Raw genomic sequence first — 18,703 nt, forward strand, 5'->3', positions numbered from 1 at the left:
ATAAAAATTACCTTCCACACTTAAAAAATGTCTTAAAGAAAAGTTTAACACACACACAGACTTTTAGGGTATAATATTTAAAAGGCTCCTACTGCTCTGCAATTATCAGGAAAAAAATTCCAATAAATCTAGAAAATGTACATGCAAAACTCTTTTCCCATTCAAATAGATATTAAAGGTGATTGTATTTTTCGAAGTCAGTAGTGGCTCTGCTGTTTAACCTTCAAGAAGCCTTCAAGTTTCACTGATAGACGCCTTCCATGACTGAGTTTACATAAATGCCTAATCGCCAATCCCAGAGTTGCCTGAACAATGTACTTCAATAAAAGCACTGCCTGATTCTCCCTGTTCTTGCTTGGTTATTCCCAGAGTTCACTACTGTGCTTTCACATGTGGATGCTTTTAGTCATGTCCCTAAACACTGAAGGTCTGATGGTCAAACCAAGAGAAACCTCATTTTGAACATGGCTTCTTAGTAAGAAATACACAAATGCTTGTTATGGCCGTAATAAAGGAAGAAAGGAAGAATTTACTTTCTCCAGATTATGAAGTTGATCTCTTATACAAAGAAGCAATATGACATTTCAGAATGAAAAGAATCTATAAAACTACAACGAACAAATTTAGGTATTTTGTGAATTCTAAAGTAAAGACCAAGGGAAAAGCTGAATAGGCCAGGCTCGCACTTTCTCAAAGCATTTCACAAAGAATAAGGATTTGGCAGAGGCAAGTCATAGGTTCCCCAAACATCTGATTAAAAAGTAAAAATAAATTATACACATAATCACACACAGAAACATGTAAAAAACACACGTTCGTGCATTATAACACAGTTTTACATGTTAACTTGAGTGGTCTGATTGATTCTTTTTAATAATATGTTAATCTTGGAACAAAGTCTTTGCTGTCATCTTTGAACATATATGAGGTTTTTGTAAATATTTCACTGAGTAAGAAGGCTAAAAGTTTGGAATAGGTCTGACTTTGAATTTAGGCCTGTAGAGAGACATCCACATAAAACTGCACCCTATCAAAACACATCAACACATTGTGCAACGTTCAATTAACTGCTGAACATATGTCCTGGACATTGTTTACTACATGTTAATAGTTGTATAACAGCAAGTAAAAATGGAAATTATCATGTTGTGTTAATCATATGGAGTGCTTCTTATCAGTTTTTAATATAATAAGGAATACTGGCAAATGTTGACATTAGGAATAATTTTACAAATTTTTATTCCTTTGCAGTATCTGTTGATAAGTTTAATTCAGTCAGTCTTGAGGTTTCTGAGGTAAGATCTATTTTCTATGTTTGTGTTCCAGGTACAGTTTTTGGGGAAGTTGGGAAGGAGGGGTTACTACTTAAAAAAGCCAAGTGAGCTTCAATAACTAATTGCTTTCTGTTTTACTATTAAACTCCCAGCAGGGCAGAGCAGCACCTTTTCCTCTTGAGGTAGAGCAGGCATTGTGAAATCCCCTGAGAAAAATTTTCAAATGCCCACCATGCCATTAGAATTATGTTTAAGGAAGAGAGGGGGAGATGCAGAGGAACAAATAGAGATCTCCCGTCACCCTCCACCATTTTCAGCCAATGCTTTCAAGTCTGGGGTCTAAATTATGTTGCCCTGTGTCCTCTAAAGCTTTTTCCTAATTTCAATGAGTTAATTCTCATCTCTAAATTACCAGTGGGCAAACTGGGAAACTACTGCCATGTATTCTCCAAGCAATCATACAGTAAATTCTAAACATAAAAAGCAGAAAAGTACAAGGAACAATGAGATGGCTAATCCTTGCCTCCTAATTACTAAAGTCCAGACAAATCTCTGACAGGAAAATAGTGGAGAATAGCCATCTGAGATGTCAACTAACAACAACATTAAGATAACCAAACTCATCTAGTCCTCCAAATCTGCTATTCCTCATCAATATCTAGTTAATGGCATTCCCCAAAAAACGATTACTCAAGGTACCAACCTCAAGTTTAATCCATTTTCCTCAATGAATGATTACAGGAATATTCCCATCAGAGTAAACCCTTATAAAGTCTATCCCAGAACTGCCTCTTGAATTTATTTTTTTGTCTCAATTCCACTGATACATTTCTCATTCTACTTATTCTCAGGACTGTCAGACAGTCTCATAACTCAATCAACTTAACTATAACTATAGCTATAGCTTCTTCCTCCTCAAATCCAGTTCCACACCATCACCAGAAGTTTATTTATAAAACAGCTATGTTACTCCTTTACTTAAGAAACTTCCAAATTCCTCAGATAAAGTACACAAATTCAAGTGCCTCAACAGAATGTACAGAATTACAGCTGAAACAAAATGGATATATGACAATGAAGCTGCCTAATGCTATAGATGCTCAGCTATTTAAAGCTACAGAATTTAAAAGAGCTAATTATTAGAAACAAAGGTTCAATGTGAATTGATATAAGGTATTAATCCTAATTTTAGGCATTGATTTCCAAACATTTTGACTTAAAGAATTTATTGAGGTTCTATACACTAGCTCCTTTTAAAATATCTTATATCAATAAACAAAGCTGAAATAATTCTTGGGTAAAATCCGCTGAGAGATATGAAGCTGAATCTTGCAGAATGAATATGCCTTATATATTTGGGCCACAGAACTGTCCTAATATATCAGTTTTAAGGTTAATTTTTTTTTAAACATTTCTCTCTTTTCAAAAAACTAATATCTACATATAAAGTTATAAAAGCTCATCTACATGAGCTTAAGTTACTTAACGACAATCTCCTAACTATATTACAGCCACAGACACCTGAGTTCAAATAGGCCAGAAATGCAATATAGGAGAGTCAATAGTAAATGCCATGCCAGAAGCCATCTGAGTCAGTGACAGTGTTAGTTATACAACATGAACTGGGAAAAAAATCTTAGGGGAAAGATATACATTTACAATACACTTCTTGTTATTCTGTTAACTATATAGTGAATTGCTGTTTTTATACACATATTTACATAATTAATTATTAATAGATGAGCAGGAAGTCAGGAAATACTGAACAGAGGTAAACATTATATACATGTATTATTTGTAGTATGTGCGGCGCAATCTAAGATACACAAAAGAATGTAAGCCCATTAGAAAACATTAAGGAGCAACAGGAAAGAAGTTCCTATCACTATCGCAACTATTTTGAGTCTGGGTAAGTCTCAACTTGGACCTCTAATCTCACTACCAAGGAAAAACTTCTAGAATATAATAAGTATGTATTCAATAATTCAGAGTATCTTATTTCATCTTGCTTAAAAAACAAAGTATGCCAAAAATTTTAAAGGAAAACTAGTAAATTCATAAGGAGGCAAACGAAAAATTCATGTTTAATTACCTTTTCTAATTTTTTGGCCTCAATGTGTCGTAGTACTTGTTCTCGCCAATCATGAGGAACTTTACTTTTTCCCGGAGGATCTAGTAACGAATGCTCAGAACCAACCCTTGTATTTGGTCTTTTTGAAGGACTAGTCCGTGAGTAACTGAAGTCACTAACTGACATAGTTCTCTCCGGTATCTCACTAACAGAGGGTCGAGCACTCTGAGGCCTTGAGGCATGTGGACCATCAACGCTGTAGGTTCGTGCAGAAAGAGGTCTCTGTGATCCTGACATCATTGGAGTTCGTCCCACCGAATGTAACTCTCTGTGTGACAAATAATCTCCTTCAGGAACTTGGGTCCGCCTCGTGGAACCTGGCTCACCAAGATTTACAGAGGCTGCTGAGGACACACTGCTCTGTCGCTGAATTGTAGTTCGAGTTGCTCCAGGAATGAGTCGGTCATTTGGTGAGATGGCCCACATGTCCCCATGTCTTCCTGGACCAAGTCTCTGGTGTAAATGATACCCAGTATTAGCTCGAACATTGTTATGATTAGAGAAATTCATATTGGCAGAATGTTGAGCATAACTGTGACTTTCTGTACTCTCTGATCTAGGAAAGCGCTGTGAGGGAAACTTGACCGGATCTACTTGGGGATTTTGTTTGGAGTGCCACAAAGTGTCCTTGACTGCAGCACTGCTACTGTACTGAATATTATACTGTGGAGGACCATACATCTGAGGCATAGACTGTGGGCCGCTTGTTGTGGGACCTCTTATGTTTGGTTCTTCAGGATTATGATTTGAATCAAACTTGAAAATTGCCTTTGCACCCGATATTAAATCAGAAGATGAAGAAGAACCAGTAAATACTTGCAATGGTTGATCATATAAAAGCGTAGCTGACTTGCTCCTGACTATATTTTTTCCATCAATAGTAGATGTTACTTTAGCTGTGGCACTTGGCTGCTGAGGTCCATTATCACTCAGAATGTCATAGATTTTTAGCCCTCCAGTTTCCATATTAGTTATGCTATGAGATTTCACAACAGGTCCAATTGGCCCACTTTTCTGAGGGGAGAGGTCTTCAGTGCTTTTGGAATGACCCACATCAACAGAAGGATCAGTGTCATGTGGCTCAGTCCTCCTAGGAGACTGGGGAGTTTCCTCAGAATGTCCATTTACCTTATTTATGCATTCAACATTAGGAAACTTGTTTCCGTTTTCCAAGTGCTCAGCTTCTCCTTTAGCATTATTGCTTAAAAAGCCCATTCCAAGCGCTGTATCTTGTGTCTTTGATCTTTCCACTATCTCTGGTTGAAATGTATCATTAGTTACAAGTTTATTTAGATTCATATTGATATGGTCTAATTTGTGAGATTCATCAGATGTGGCTGTTGAGTCAACACCTTTTTCAATAAGAACTAACCTCTCTTCAATATTCAAATCATACTCAGGTAAGTTAAAATCTTTTTTATCAGGAACTTTGATTTTTTCCTCTGTTGAATGATTTAAAATATCTCCATTTTGTAAAAGACTGTTAAAATTTTCATCTTCTTGCCTAAAAGAAAGATAATTTTATCACAAACATCATAAAGCCCAGTTTTTAGTCATGGGGAATATTAACAACTAGCTACTGTGTAGATACACAGAGATAAGAGTGCTGATGGGAGTCACAGATAAAAGACATTTAGTATCAAGCATGTAATTTTAAAATATTTTTGTAACAGTCAAATAATAAGAGATTTCTATTAAATAGAGACAAGTAAAACATACTAATCAAAATGCAGATAAGATTAATTATTGCCACTACCATAATCACTGTAACACAATACAGTTTAATAGAGCCAAACAATGAAGAAAAATGTGCATATTTTATAATGAAATAATTCTCTTCTACTGCTGCACCTTAGCATGAATGTTCTAAAATATGAAATGCTTGAAAGATAGGTACATACATGGAGATAAGGTCAATAAGTTGAATAGCTGAGTAAGAGCACAGAATATTTTTATGAATAATTCAAAACCTCACAGTATTGATCAATTATATTAAGTATTATTAGATCCAAATATATATAAGGAAATTATACAAAGAACTAAACAATCACTCAAAGATCTACAAAGTATGAAGATCAAAAAAGAAACTAAATATAATTATTCTCTTACGTGACTACATTGTGTTTAGCAAATATTTATAAAACATGCCATTCCAAAATTATAGAAGATATTTTATTTCTATTTGATAATAATAAAACATATTTGTATTCTTTTGTGTAAATATGCAAGTTACATTTCAACAAATATTTTTTAATATTGACCTTCTGATTAGATAACAGAAAATATTATTAGAAATACAACCAAAGAAGGTATGGCTATATCCCTTTCTTAGCCTTTATTTCATTACAAAACACATGATTTAGAAAATACTGAACTACTTGCCAACTATATAAAATTTTACTTTTCAACAAATTAACCATTATTTTAACATCCAAGAGGTTATAAAAGTAATATTTTACCACACTAGATTTTAGCCTCAAATTCAGAGAAAGGGCATAAGTGATTAATCTTAAATATAACTACATAAGAGTTAAAACTCAATGTGAGACATAAAATTCATCTTCCTTTTAAAGTAATGCAAATCAGTATATAGAAAAATTTGACTTAAATATACCCAGAATTTAAGTACTATATAACTCTAAAATTCAGTTAATAATATCCATACAATAAGGTTTGGATTCAGCAGTAATCCAAATCCTTCTATCAAGCATAACCCTTTAACTTGAATTATTCTAAACAGGCTATATTAAAAAACATTATAAAACTGTTCAACCTTTTAATGAAGAGAATTAGAATATATTTTAAGTCTTTTCATTTAAAAGACTAAGATGAAAATATATGTGTTGTGCTGTGCTTAGTCACTCAGTCTTGTCCAACTCTTTGCAACCTCATGGACTGTAGCCCGCCAGGCTCCTCCATTCATGGGCAATCTCCAGGCAAGAATACTGAAGTGGGTTGCCATGCCCTCCACCAACCGATCTTCCCAATCCAGGGAAATGTATAAAAGCTAAGCAATTATAATTAGTAAATAAACTGGGGAAGAAATTATATACTGTCTGAACCACTTCTATAATATTAATTTGCAAAGTCTTTTATGTTTTAATAATATATATTTAATAATATAATATAAATAGTATATATTTATTTGCCTTGCTATCTCTATGTATTGTACAAATAAATTATCTTGTTAAGATGGTCACAAACCTGATTTTGGAATTAATACCAATATGTGTTTGTTTCACTGGAGAGCAGAGTGAGGTATCTTGACTGCTATCAGTATTAAGAGAAACTGAATCAGACATCCGAGATGGAGAAGAACAGTTGCTGTTATTCTGATTGCTATTGTGTGTAACTTCATCTGATAAAGAATCTGTATCCTTTGTATCATCTGTAAGAAAAAAAATAAAGCTACTGATAAAGCGACATAGAATTTCCTGTAATGACAAATGGCATTTATATTGTCTTGGCTCAATAGATAAGATAAGGAATTATATGGACAGAAGATAACTAGAGGCTCACCTCAGAAAATTCAGTCCTAATACATACAAAGATTCAAGAATTTAAAAATAGCGATACCTTCGGTTAGTTTTTAGTGATACCTATAGTTTTTTTTTTTAAATATGAACAACGATAGTTACCCAGAATCTGATTTAAACTACTGACACAAATGTTATTACATAATGTTTTTAAGGCCATTTTAGGCCGTTTTGGTGAATATTGTTTTCCATGAATTTAGTTTTAAAAAGTTGTAACAGTAAGAAATATATACTATAGTTCATAATCTCAATAAACCTATTATCTGGGGTATAAATGATTTCATACATGTATGGAATTGTTTTCACCTATTCTGATAATAAAAATGAGCAGCATAGTTAAGCAAAAAAGAAACACCACACAAATCCAGAAATTTTCCCAAGGTCAGCTTTCCCCTTTCTAATATCATTTCAAAGAACTATATATGAATAGTGAATTCTCAATATGTGAGATGGTTTTGCAACAACTATATAAACAAACAGATAATATTCATATTCCACTTTAGGCAGGTAGTAATAAAAAGTACCATTTTTTAAAAGCAGTGATAAAAAGATAGTAACTTAGTATGTTTACAACCCTACAGGCATGGTAGCACATGGGTCTCTGTAACTTCTGCTTTAAGGTGTTTGGGTCTGAGAATCTGAATTTTTATACTGTTAAACTACATGGCACTTAAGTTCTCTCCTATTTATATTCAACTTCTTTCTCCTCTTGATGAAAGTGAAAGAGGACAGTGAAAAAGTTGGCTTAAAGCTCAACATTCAGAAAACAAAGATCATGGCATCTGGTCCCATCACTTCATGGGAAATAGATGGGGAAACAGTGGAAACAGTGTCAGATTTATTTTTGGGGGGCTCCAAAATCACTGCAGATGGTGACTGCAGCCATGAAATTAAAAGATGCTTACTCCTTAGAAAGAAAGTTATGACTAACCTAGATAGCATATTGAAAAGCAGAGACATTACTTTGCCAACAAAGGTCCGTCTAGTCAAAGCTATGGTTTTTCCAGTGGTCATGTATAGATATGAGAGTTGGACTGTGAAGAAAGCTGAGCGCCAAAGAATTGATGCTTTTGAAGTGTGGTGTTGAAGAAGACTCTTGAGAGTCCCTCGGACTGCAAGGAGATCCAACCAGTCCATCCTAAAGGAGATCAGCCCTGGGATTTCTTTGGAAGGACTGATGCTGAGGCTGAAACTCCAATACTTTGGCCACCTCATGCGAACAGCTGACTCACTGGAAAAGACCCTGATGCTGGGAAAGATTGAGGGCAGGAGAAGGGGATGACAGAGGATGAGATGGCTGGACGGCATCACTGACTCAATGCACATGAGTCTGGGTGAACTCCGGGAGCTGGTGATGGACAGGGAGGCCTGGCGTGCTGTGATTCATGGGGTCGCAAAGAGTCGGACACGACTGAGCGACTGAACTGAATGAACTGACTTCCTTCTCATGGGGTAACTGTGACAATTAGATAATAATATGTAACCTATTTAGCATAGTAACAATTAGTAACAAATATCAGTACCATTATTATGAAACCCCAAGCTATCCTTTAAAGGGCCACCTTGCCAGTAAGTTTCATCAGTGACATAAAGGTATAGATTGGATAAATCTTTGGTGGAGATAATGTAGACATTTTCAGACATTTGGTGGAGAAGAGTGAGGGAAGGATATAAGGAAGGGATAGCTACTCTCCGAGTTGTCTTTCATTTCTGAGAGTCTGAGATTCTATGTTAGGTGGAGGTGAGAGGGTATATTAAAAAAAAAGTTCCTTAACAGAAAAAATAACAACAAGCATCTGTTATACATAAGGTACTTTGCTAGATCTGAGTACACTAACCCAATATATTTGAAATTCTCAAAATCTTTCATTAGCTTCATTGTATGTCTAGTTAGATGTATGCGTGCTAAATCACTTCAGTCATGTCTGACTCTTTGCAGCCCAATGGACTTGTAGCCTGCCAGACTCCTCTGTCCATGGGATACCCCAAACAAAAATACTGGAGTGGGTTGCTGTGTCCTCCTCTAGAGGATCTTCCCAACCCAGGGATCAAATCCACATCTCTTATGTCTCCTGCATTGCCAGGTGTGTTCTTAACCACTAGCACCATCTGGGAAGCCCAGTTAGATATATACACATGGACAAAATTAAGGAGCTCAAAGATCATACAGCAAACAAGTGGTAGAGATGGAATCACAATCCAGGCTTATCTGCCTAAAAAATCCATGTCATGTAAGTAAACTTGCATGAACGAAGGAAGAGATCCATCAGGATTTTTCTTTAAAAATGAGAGATAAGGAATAGACCCTTTACAAAGACATGTTTTAAAAATTGCTTCTGAAAAGTATTTTAAATAACATAGTAACATTTAGTGAAATTTATTTAAAAAAAATTTATACATTTTATTTAGTCCATTTCTGTTCTTAGCAAGCTATCTTTTAACATCTAACCTTTTTTGTTACTACCAAGTGCTACCACTTTGGGCTGGTTAATAGAGGTTTCAATTAATGGTGGTCGCATCTCTGCCATTTTCATCTCTTCATCAGAAGAAAGTTCTTCAGATTCCTAATTTAGGGAAAAAAGAGAAAAATATTAACAAAAATAAATTTTGGTTTCCTTAAATGAATAAATATTAAGTTATATGAACTTCAAAGAGAAAATACTTGACACAGGCATAAAAGCTTTTTACGGTAACTGAATAAAACTAGTATGTGACTTAAATTTTTCAAGACATGGCAATAAAACTATGGAAATTATTAATACTACACCAAACTGTCTAAGGTATAATTTTCTATGTGGTCCTTAATTCAACTGTATTAATGATTAGTATGTACCTGGTACTATTATCAAGTGCCAGAGAAACAAAAATGAGTAAAACGCAATCCCTGCTAGTGAAAAACTAGTGAAAATGCTAATTTTAGCATTTGTTTTAGTGCTAGTTTTAGCATTTGTTAGAACAGTTTAGTGAAAATGCTCTAACAAAAAGTGTATTCCTAGTTCTTAAATTTATTCCTTCAAGGATCACCAGGTTCCAAGAAATCAGAAGGACTGAGATGCTCTTCCACCAAGATAAATTAATGGCAATTTCTGCCCAATTTGAAGACAAAATCTTTTATTACTCTCCATGATTTTTTTCTCTGATATTTGGCAATTGTCCCATGCAATTTACCATCGAGTGCTCTTGGCACACACAAAGAGACTCTGCTGTCAACAAGTATTAATAGAAAGATTTTAACATTGTATATAACAGACATAAAATCAGATCTTCTGCAGTTTATTTTTAGCTAATATAATGAAAATAAATAAAAGGTCTTAAAACAGTATTCTATTAGAAATACTAAGATTTCTAAGTGCTTTAAGTGTCATAATAAAATATGAACTGAAATCAGAAAACTATTTCAATAAAAAGGCCAGACAGTAAATATTTTATACTTTGCAAGCCACATGTTCTGTTTCAACCAACCAATTCTGCTGCTGTGGCATAAAAGTAGCCACAGAGAATATGTAAGCACATTACCATGGCTGTGTGCCAGTGAAACTAAATGTCATCTCATTTTTCCTATTTCACAAAATATGCTTTTTCTTTTGACCTTTATTCAATGTTCAATAATGTAAAGCTGTTCTTAGCTTGCAAGCCATATGAAAATAGGCAGTGGGCCAGCTTGGGGCAACAGGCCATAGTCTGCCAACCCTGTTCCAGACTCTACTACAATGGATTTAGACTGTTAAGTAGTTAAGGGAGAGAAATGTAAATTGGGTTTAGTCTTCAAGGGTAAGTTAAGAGGTAAATAACATTCTGAGTAGAGGGAAACATGGAAATAAGAAAATGTATAGCAAGTCAGCTCCATGAAGCTGAAATTTAGGAAAAGGGGCAGGAGAGACAGAAAAGGCAGACTGGATTGCATAGTAAAAGGTTATGCTCTGAGTATGAACTCAATTAAGTACATGCTGGTCATTAATGAAAGTTGCCAAGCTAGAAACTCACAAGGCAGATTATCTTTTAAAATAGTAACTCTGGTATTAAAGGTTTATGGAAAGAGAGACTGGCAGAAAGAAAACTGGGTATAGCAATAGTCTTGAACAAAAGACTACACCTGTCCTGCAATAGCAGTAATAGCTAGTATAGAAAAAAAAGAACTGGGCAGAAATTTTATTACCATTAACAGAACTTGACTGGTACAATGAATACAAACAATGAGATAACAGGACGAGGAGGTTTGTCTCAGCCTTTTGGTATCTGCAGTATCTAAACTCAATGGCACCCCACTCCAGTACTCTTGCCTGGAAAATCCATGGACAGAGGAGCCTGGAAGGCTTTAGTCCATGGGGTCGCTAAGAGTCGGGAACGACTGAGCGACTTCACTTTCACTTTTCACTTTCATGCATTGGAGACGGAAATGGCAACCCACTCCAGTGTTCTTGCCTGGAGAATCCCAGGGACGGCGAAGCCTGGTGGGCTGCCGTCTATGGGGTCGCACAGAGTCGGACACGACTGAAGCAACTTAGCAGCAGCAGCAGCAGCATCTAAACTGCTGACCAGACCTTCTTCTCCATGAGACTATATTATAGCTGGGCTTCTGCAAACTCTAGTCTCCTAAATCTCCCACCACCTTTCTGTTTCCTTTGCTCATGTCGATTAATCTTCCTGCAGTTTGCTCATATTCTTTCCTTTCTTACTCTTTCCCCCAGCTACTGCATTTTTTCCCAATGGTTATGTTTATTTTAATTAAAACTTTTTATTTATTTTGACCATGCCCCACAGCATGTGGGGTCTTAGTTCCCCAACCAATGAGCAAACCTGCGTCCCTTGAATTGGAAGCATGGAGTCTTAACCACTAGGCCACCAGGGAAGTTACAATGATTATGTTTAATGTCGATAATTCCGCTAAAAAATGTTCAGTGGCTCCCCAAAGACTATAGTATAGAACATTAAGTCCAGACTTCTCAGCATAGCTATCAGGAAACAATCTACTCTACTAATTTTATTTCATTAACTATATCCCCTAATATATTTGGTCAGATGGTCTGACCAATGCTCTTTCCTACATTTTCTAAAGGCGGTTCTTTTGCTCTCATTATTCTTTTCACATTTCATTCAATTCTCCTATTTCTGTTAACTAAAATACTTCAAAATACAAGTTAAACGTTTCCTTCACCTCAAAGCATCTGTGGTTCTTTATAGCCAGAAAATACCTTTCTAAATTTCTATAAAACTTAATACCTCCAGCAGTTTATGAGGGGAATGTAGAATGGTGCAATCGCTTTTGGAAAACTGGCTGTTTCTTAAACAGTTAAACATGGAGTTACCATACAATCTAGCAGATCAACTCTAGAGGAAAGAGGATGTATTTTCTTTGGGTATAAACTATACCCAAGAGGAAAGAAAATATATATCCACACAAAAACTTGTATACAAATATTCAAAGGAACCTCACTCATCATTAGAGACAAAATGTGGAAATAACTCAAATGTTCATAATGGATGATGACAATGAAATATACAGACATTAAAAAAAAATGGATGAAGTACTGATCCGTGCTACAATATGAATAATCTTGATGACATTGTGTTAAATGAAACAGTTACAAAGACCACATACTGTATGATTACATTTATATGAAATGCCAAGAACAGCCAAATCTAGAGGCGAAGACTACTAGTTGCTCAGGACTGGGGAGGAGGATATAGACGTTGTAGGGAGACAACTAAGAAGTACGGGCTTTCTTTTAGGGTAATCAAAATGTTCCAAAAGCATTTGGGGTGAGGGTTGCACAACTTTCAGTACACTAAAAGCCACTGAACTGCACCCTTTATTTAAATGAGTGAGTTGAACAGTATATGAGTTATACCTCAATAAAGCTGCTTTAAAAAAAAAAAAAAAAAAGCTTTTGTTGATCCAAGGGAAAAATCTCTTTTAAAAGTCTCAGATATTCAAGAAAAAAAAAAAAAACTTTACAATCAATGACAAATGCCTAAATAAGTCAAATAACTGACTTATTATTTGGTAAACCAACAGCAACTTTTTCATTTTTAAGTTACCGAGATTAAAGCCAATTGCTATTATAAATTTTACAGAATTAGAACTGCCACAATCTAACTTAAATAGTAAAAATTTTTATAACCTCTGTACTCCAATGTTGAAGCTTAAGTGATAAATGAGTGGTAAACAAATATGATGAAATTTCTCAATGGCAAAACTGTATAAGCATATTTTCTGCTACTGGTATCAGGTTTCCCCTACCTTTAGTTAGCAACAATGAAATGTTAAATTCTTATCATTTAACATTACTCCAGAATAATCATAAAGCCATACCTCAAAAACATCATCATGATTAACAATATGCTTCAAGTTCTCAGAGGCTTTCACATTTGCAGTCACTGGCAGATTTCCAGAACTGACCTCAGCTTCAGGTTCATTGGTCTTCTGTACAGAGTTTCCTATCATATACTTTTCTTTTTCATCAGCTTTGCTTCTTACTGGAGTGATACTTTCAGAAGTCTAAGCAAAAGAAAAGATAAAAGAACTCACATTCTTTACACCTATTACTGTATTAAAGTTCAGATGAAAATTTAAAAGTATATTCCCATTATGGGTAAACTGAAGATGTTTTAAACACGGAAATCTGTAGCACTGAGAGAGAAAATGCTCACTGTGGGAACAGGCAGTCACAAAGATCCATGAGCCACATTAAACTTTACAATTTAGCTAAGGTTCCATTTCATCCTAGAAGGTGCAAAGCTGGTATTTATGAGTGAGTCACTTGGCATGTGCAAACTCAGGAAGGCTCGATTTTTTTCCTGCTCTTTGTGGAATGAATAGAAACTTCAGTGACAGGATAAAACTTCTGTTTCTGTGATACAGATGCAGAGGGGAAAGTTCATTAAAGGAACACACAATTTAGGGATTTGTGTAGGTTTCAGAAACATCCTAGGGAAACGTCAATGATCTGTCACAGTAATTACATTTAAAATGAAAACTGGGTAGAATGGATCAATATTACCAGGGGAAAAAGCATTCCTATAACCATGAACTTTCTGACATTCATTATCTTATTCTTTGTTCAGGCAATGTTAGTTCAAAAGCTATGCTGACACTCTCCTGCCCATCTGGACAGTCTGTAACCACAACTGAAGTGGTAATAATAGCATTTCAGTTTGCTCACTATGATAGCTTTTAGTTCAGGTATGTGAAAACTCTGGTCACCTGATGTGAAGAGCTGACTCACTGGAAAAGACCCTGATGCCGGGAAAGATTGAGGGTAGGAGGAAATAGGGGCAGCAGAAGATGAGATGGTTAGATGGCATCACTGACTCAATGGACATGAGTCTGAGCAAACCCTGGGAGATAGTGAAGGATACGGAAGCCTGGCGTGTTGCCATCCATGGGGATGCGAAGAGTTGGAGATGACTGAACAACAACAACAATGTGAGAATACTCCCCAAGTCTGGGAGTGTGTTTTGGTGTATACAAAAAGGATCATTATATCAATTATCATTTAAAAATTTTAAAGAACTGGAAATAGACTTTAGTCAATGTTTTTAAATTGAGCTTTCTAACCTTCACACCCACATCATTATTTACAACTTGCTGATCTTCATGTGGTTTCAAATCTTTTCCAGAGTCTTCATTAGTCTCTTCATCTTTTAATCTATGTACAATGGTTTGAACAGTTTTGACCATATTCTTAAGCTCATCCGGATATGGTGTTGGATATCTCTTCAAATTTCCCTCCTAGAGAAATAAAATAAGAGATAAATTAAATTATCTCACAATTCAAAGTACAGGTATTTCTTTTTTAAAAAAATTTTTATTGGAGTATAGTTGATTTACAATGTTGTGTTATTTTCTGTTGTAGAGCTAACTGAATCAGCTACACCTATACACAGATGTACTCTTTTTTAGATTTCCCATATAGGCCATTACAGAGTGTTGAGTAGAGGTCCCTCTGCTATACAGAAGGTTCTTATTAGTTATCTACAGATAAATATTTCTAACATCAATCTCAAAATTTAATCTATAGTCCATCTTAATTATACTACATACCTAGCTCATAACGTAACTGTGAAGACAGATGATAGGCCTTTGAAAGCATTTTAGATCAATAAATGGATGGTTTTATTGATAGTAAAAAAACAAAAACTTCACAGTTACAGATTTCAATGTTTTAAAAGCTTTTTTTAGTAGACTTAAATATATTCCATTTGGAGATATATGGTATGGATATTGCCAACACTGCACTTGGCTTTGAAACAGATACATGTTTTCCAGCTAGATAATTATGCAAACAGACATAAAATTCCTACATTATGATGCCTTATGTGCCAGAAACCAAATACCTCTAAGATCAGCCTAATCATCATTTTCTAGAATTCAGCCAGCTTTATTATACAAGGGAAAAATAATCACATCCATAACTAACTTGGAAATGTGTATTTGCTACTTCTATTACTACAACACGGTCTCATAAAGAAACAAAATGTTCCCCTCAAAGAGTTGTTCATCCCTTTAATATATAAATAAATAATTAAAGAAAGGAAAGGGAGAAACAATAATCTGTTTTGCTCTTATATTTATGTACACTATGAAATTTGTTTTTTATTCACACAATTTTATATTATTCTCAAATACTTTCACATCATAAATGTAGTGGATCAATAAAATTTCAAGCGCCTTGAGGGTAAGGAATGAAACAAATACTTCTTTGTATCCCTGAAAATAGCACAGATGAGCTATATGCTGCTGCTGAGTCACTTCAGTCGTGTCCGACTCTGTGCGACCCCATAGACGGCGGCCCAACAGGCTCCCCCGTCCCTGGGATTCTCCAGGCAAGAACACTGGAGTGGGTTGCCATTTCCGTCTCCAATGCATGAAAGTGAAAAGTGAAAGTGAAGTCGCTCAGTCATGTCCGACCTTCAGCGACCCCATGGACTGCAGCCCTCCAGGCTCCTCCATCCATGGGATTTTCCAGGCAAGAGCACTGGAGTAGGGTGCCATTGCCTTCTCTGAAAATAGCACAGATGAGCTATATAGTACCTAATAAATGCAGGCTTCCCAGGTGGTGCTAGTGGTAAAGAGCCCGCCTACCAATGCAGGATACAGTAGGAGACACAGGGTTGAGAGGATCCCCTGGAGGAGGGGTCCCCTGGAGGTGGGGTCCCCTGGCAACCCACTCCAGGATTCTTGTTGGGAGGATCCCATGGACAGAGGAGCCTGGCAGGCTTATGGTTCACGGGGTCGCAAAGAGTCAGACACAACTGAAACGATTTAGCATACATGCACCCAATAAATATCAGGGGACTTGTTTAAAATTTGAAGGAAAAAAGAATAGACTCACTCTGGGAGGTGCCTCCCTTTCATCTTTGTCTTCATCACATTCAAATGCCACTTGAGCTCGCTGTTTTCTCTGTTCCTCCCACAATGAAGGATTAAAACTTTCATTATCTGATATAAACATAACTAGAGAAAAACAGAAACAAACAAAACCCCACTATATTTTACTATAATTATGAAAAACTATTACTTGTTCATAATTTTATGAGATGTTCATTACAATAAATCAAGACTGGTCAATGTCAGCAGTTATAAATGCTACACTAACAACTAGGCTGTATTTCTAACATTTCTTCACAACAGCAATCACACATCTTTTCTTTCTTAAAGCTGATTTGTCTTGTTTTTTTATGAGAAAGACTTCTGAAGAGAATACAATATAATTAGCACACTATAGTTATGTAATTGTGTGTAGTTCCCTACAAAAAATAACACAGTAATACACAAATCATTTCATCCAAGTTTGGGCATTCAGAAATCTCAATTCCAATATTGTTTATTATGTACTAGAAGAAGGGAGTTAACACAGAAAAAGGGAAATACGTTGGTAAAAAATGACTACCCTGATGGCCCCTACTTGCATTAAACATACATAGTTTGACTGTGTAAACAAAGTGATTGCAAGATATTCTTTATATCAAAACTAAGGAAAATTTAAACTTTAACAAACTCAACACTTACATATCCTGCCTGCTATCTGATACAATATTAAAGACTTAACAGCTGTCAAAGTTTTTTGCTTCCTCTTAGGCAATGAAACAAAAGGCAAGGCTTAAAAAATCGATCCATTTGACCAATGGATTAATATATATCATTATATATTAATCCATTATATATTAATAATGGATTAATATATAATCACCTTAAAGAAGTTTGTGCAATTAAAAAAAAAAATCACAACTTATTTTCTGCCCATTAAAAGAAAACGAAAGAGATTAAAAGCACCTTTTTAGTTAATAGAAAAACAGAAAACCCAAATACAGTCAGTTTGATTATTTCCACAAAACCGGCATAATTGTCATTTATTTTTAGTCCTTCTTTTGGGCTTCCTACCCTTCTTTAAGCTCATATCCACAGGAAGAATACCATGAAACCAAATACTAACAACAGGAATAAAACTTTATTTACCTTTTTATTTGTTTTAATTACTCAGTTCAAAATTTTTTACTTGCTTTGTGTTGTTGCTTAATATTAAATGAATTACAGTGTTTGTTTGTGCAACGAGGTTCAAATTCCTGGGAAGCCTTCCTGACATACTTTTTGTGGTATACTCGGAAAGGCAAGCAGAGCCAAGCAGTTTCCAACAAAGTCTACTTCCAGGATTGAGAGAGAGGATTTCCCCTCCCATCTTAGGGTTGTTCTGTTACCAGAAGGATTCTTGAAGAGAATCTAATAAAACACTACAGATGTGTGACTTTGTGCAATTCCCTACAAAAAGTAACATGGTAATTATATAAATATTTCATTCAAGGTTTGGCACTCAGAACTTGTCTTCCTAATTCCAATACTGTTCATTATGTACTAGAGGTGGGGATGAGGGTTAAGACTCCCAATCATCAGCCCAGCCCAAAGATCTCTTAGAGTTTTCGATTATATCAAAGCAATTTTACATCAGAATTTTTTCAGAACCCCAAGGAAAGTAACTTTTACCATTCCTCTCACTCCTGTCAACTTGTGGTCACCTATACTTTCTACCCTTTAGTATAAATCTCACATCTTTTGAGATTCAGGGCATCAGGTAGTAACATTACTTTTTCTGCATTTTAGAGGCCACTAGATCTGATCACACTGGCATACTCATTCGGAATTCTAGCATTTGCATAGCATGTTTCTCTCTACCTATATGTCATAAGTGAAAGTCACTCGGTTGTGTCCGACTCTTTGCGATCCCATGGACTATACACAGTCCACGGAATTCTCTAGGCCAGAATACCGGAGTGGGTAGCCTTTCCCTTCTCCAGGGGATCTTCCCAACCCAGGGATTGAACCCAGGTTTCCCACACTGCAGGCAGATTCTTTACCAAATAAGGCACCAGGGAAGCCCAAGAATACTGGAGTGGGTAGCCTATCCCTTCTCCAGCAATTTTCCTGACCCAGGAATCGATCCAGGGTCTCCTGCACTGCAGGCGGATTCTTTACCAACTGAGCTATCAGGGAAGCCCTATCTACCTAAGACCTGCCAAAATCCTGAATGATGACAAATGTGTGACGACCCCAACAATACAATACAATTTCATAATTTCTTGATGTCCTCAATTTCAATGTCCATCTGCATCTCACCCATGTGATTCAAAATCATGGTACTCCTCAAGACCTTAGCTTGTGTAATACCTGACCACTCCACTTGTCCTTCTAAATCATTCACTTATTATTGCTGGTAAGTGTTGAGTTCCTTAACCTCATTTCCTTTTCTTCCTGTAAAAGAATTCTT

General features: G+C 35.7%; 1 protein-coding gene across 13 annotated transcripts in view; it reads right to left on the reverse strand.

Moving 5' to 3' along the window:
- ERBIN (erbb2 interacting protein) overlaps nucleotides 1–18,703 on the reverse strand; it is a 129,968-nt gene that overhangs the window by 13,087 nt on the left and 98,178 nt on the right. For 10 of the 13 annotated variants that reach the window (XM_055554804.1, XM_055554806.1, XM_055554805.1 and 7 more), the window contains 6 exons: nucleotides 16,277–16,398; nucleotides 14,500–14,673; nucleotides 13,255–13,440; nucleotides 9,391–9,505; nucleotides 6,610–6,793; nucleotides 3,367–4,909 (listed from right to left, as the gene is read on the reverse strand). In XM_055554804.1, the coding sequence (XP_055410779.1) occupies nucleotides 3,367–4,909; nucleotides 6,610–6,793; nucleotides 9,391–9,505; nucleotides 13,255–13,440; nucleotides 14,500–14,673; nucleotides 16,277–16,398 (2,324 nt within the window). The remainder of the gene's footprint in view (nucleotides 1–3,366; nucleotides 4,910–6,609; nucleotides 6,794–9,390; nucleotides 9,506–13,254; nucleotides 13,441–14,499; nucleotides 14,674–16,276; nucleotides 16,399–18,703) is intronic. The other 3 variants (XM_055554810.1, XM_055554801.1, XM_055554813.1) reach the window with 2 other exon arrangements.

This window comes from Bubalus kerabau, chromosome 18, assembly GCF_029407905.1.
Source record: "Bubalus kerabau isolate K-KA32 ecotype Philippines breed swamp buffalo chromosome 18, PCC_UOA_SB_1v2, whole genome shotgun sequence".
Classification (NCBI taxonomy): domain Eukaryota; kingdom Metazoa; phylum Chordata; class Mammalia; order Artiodactyla; family Bovidae; genus Bubalus; species Bubalus kerabau.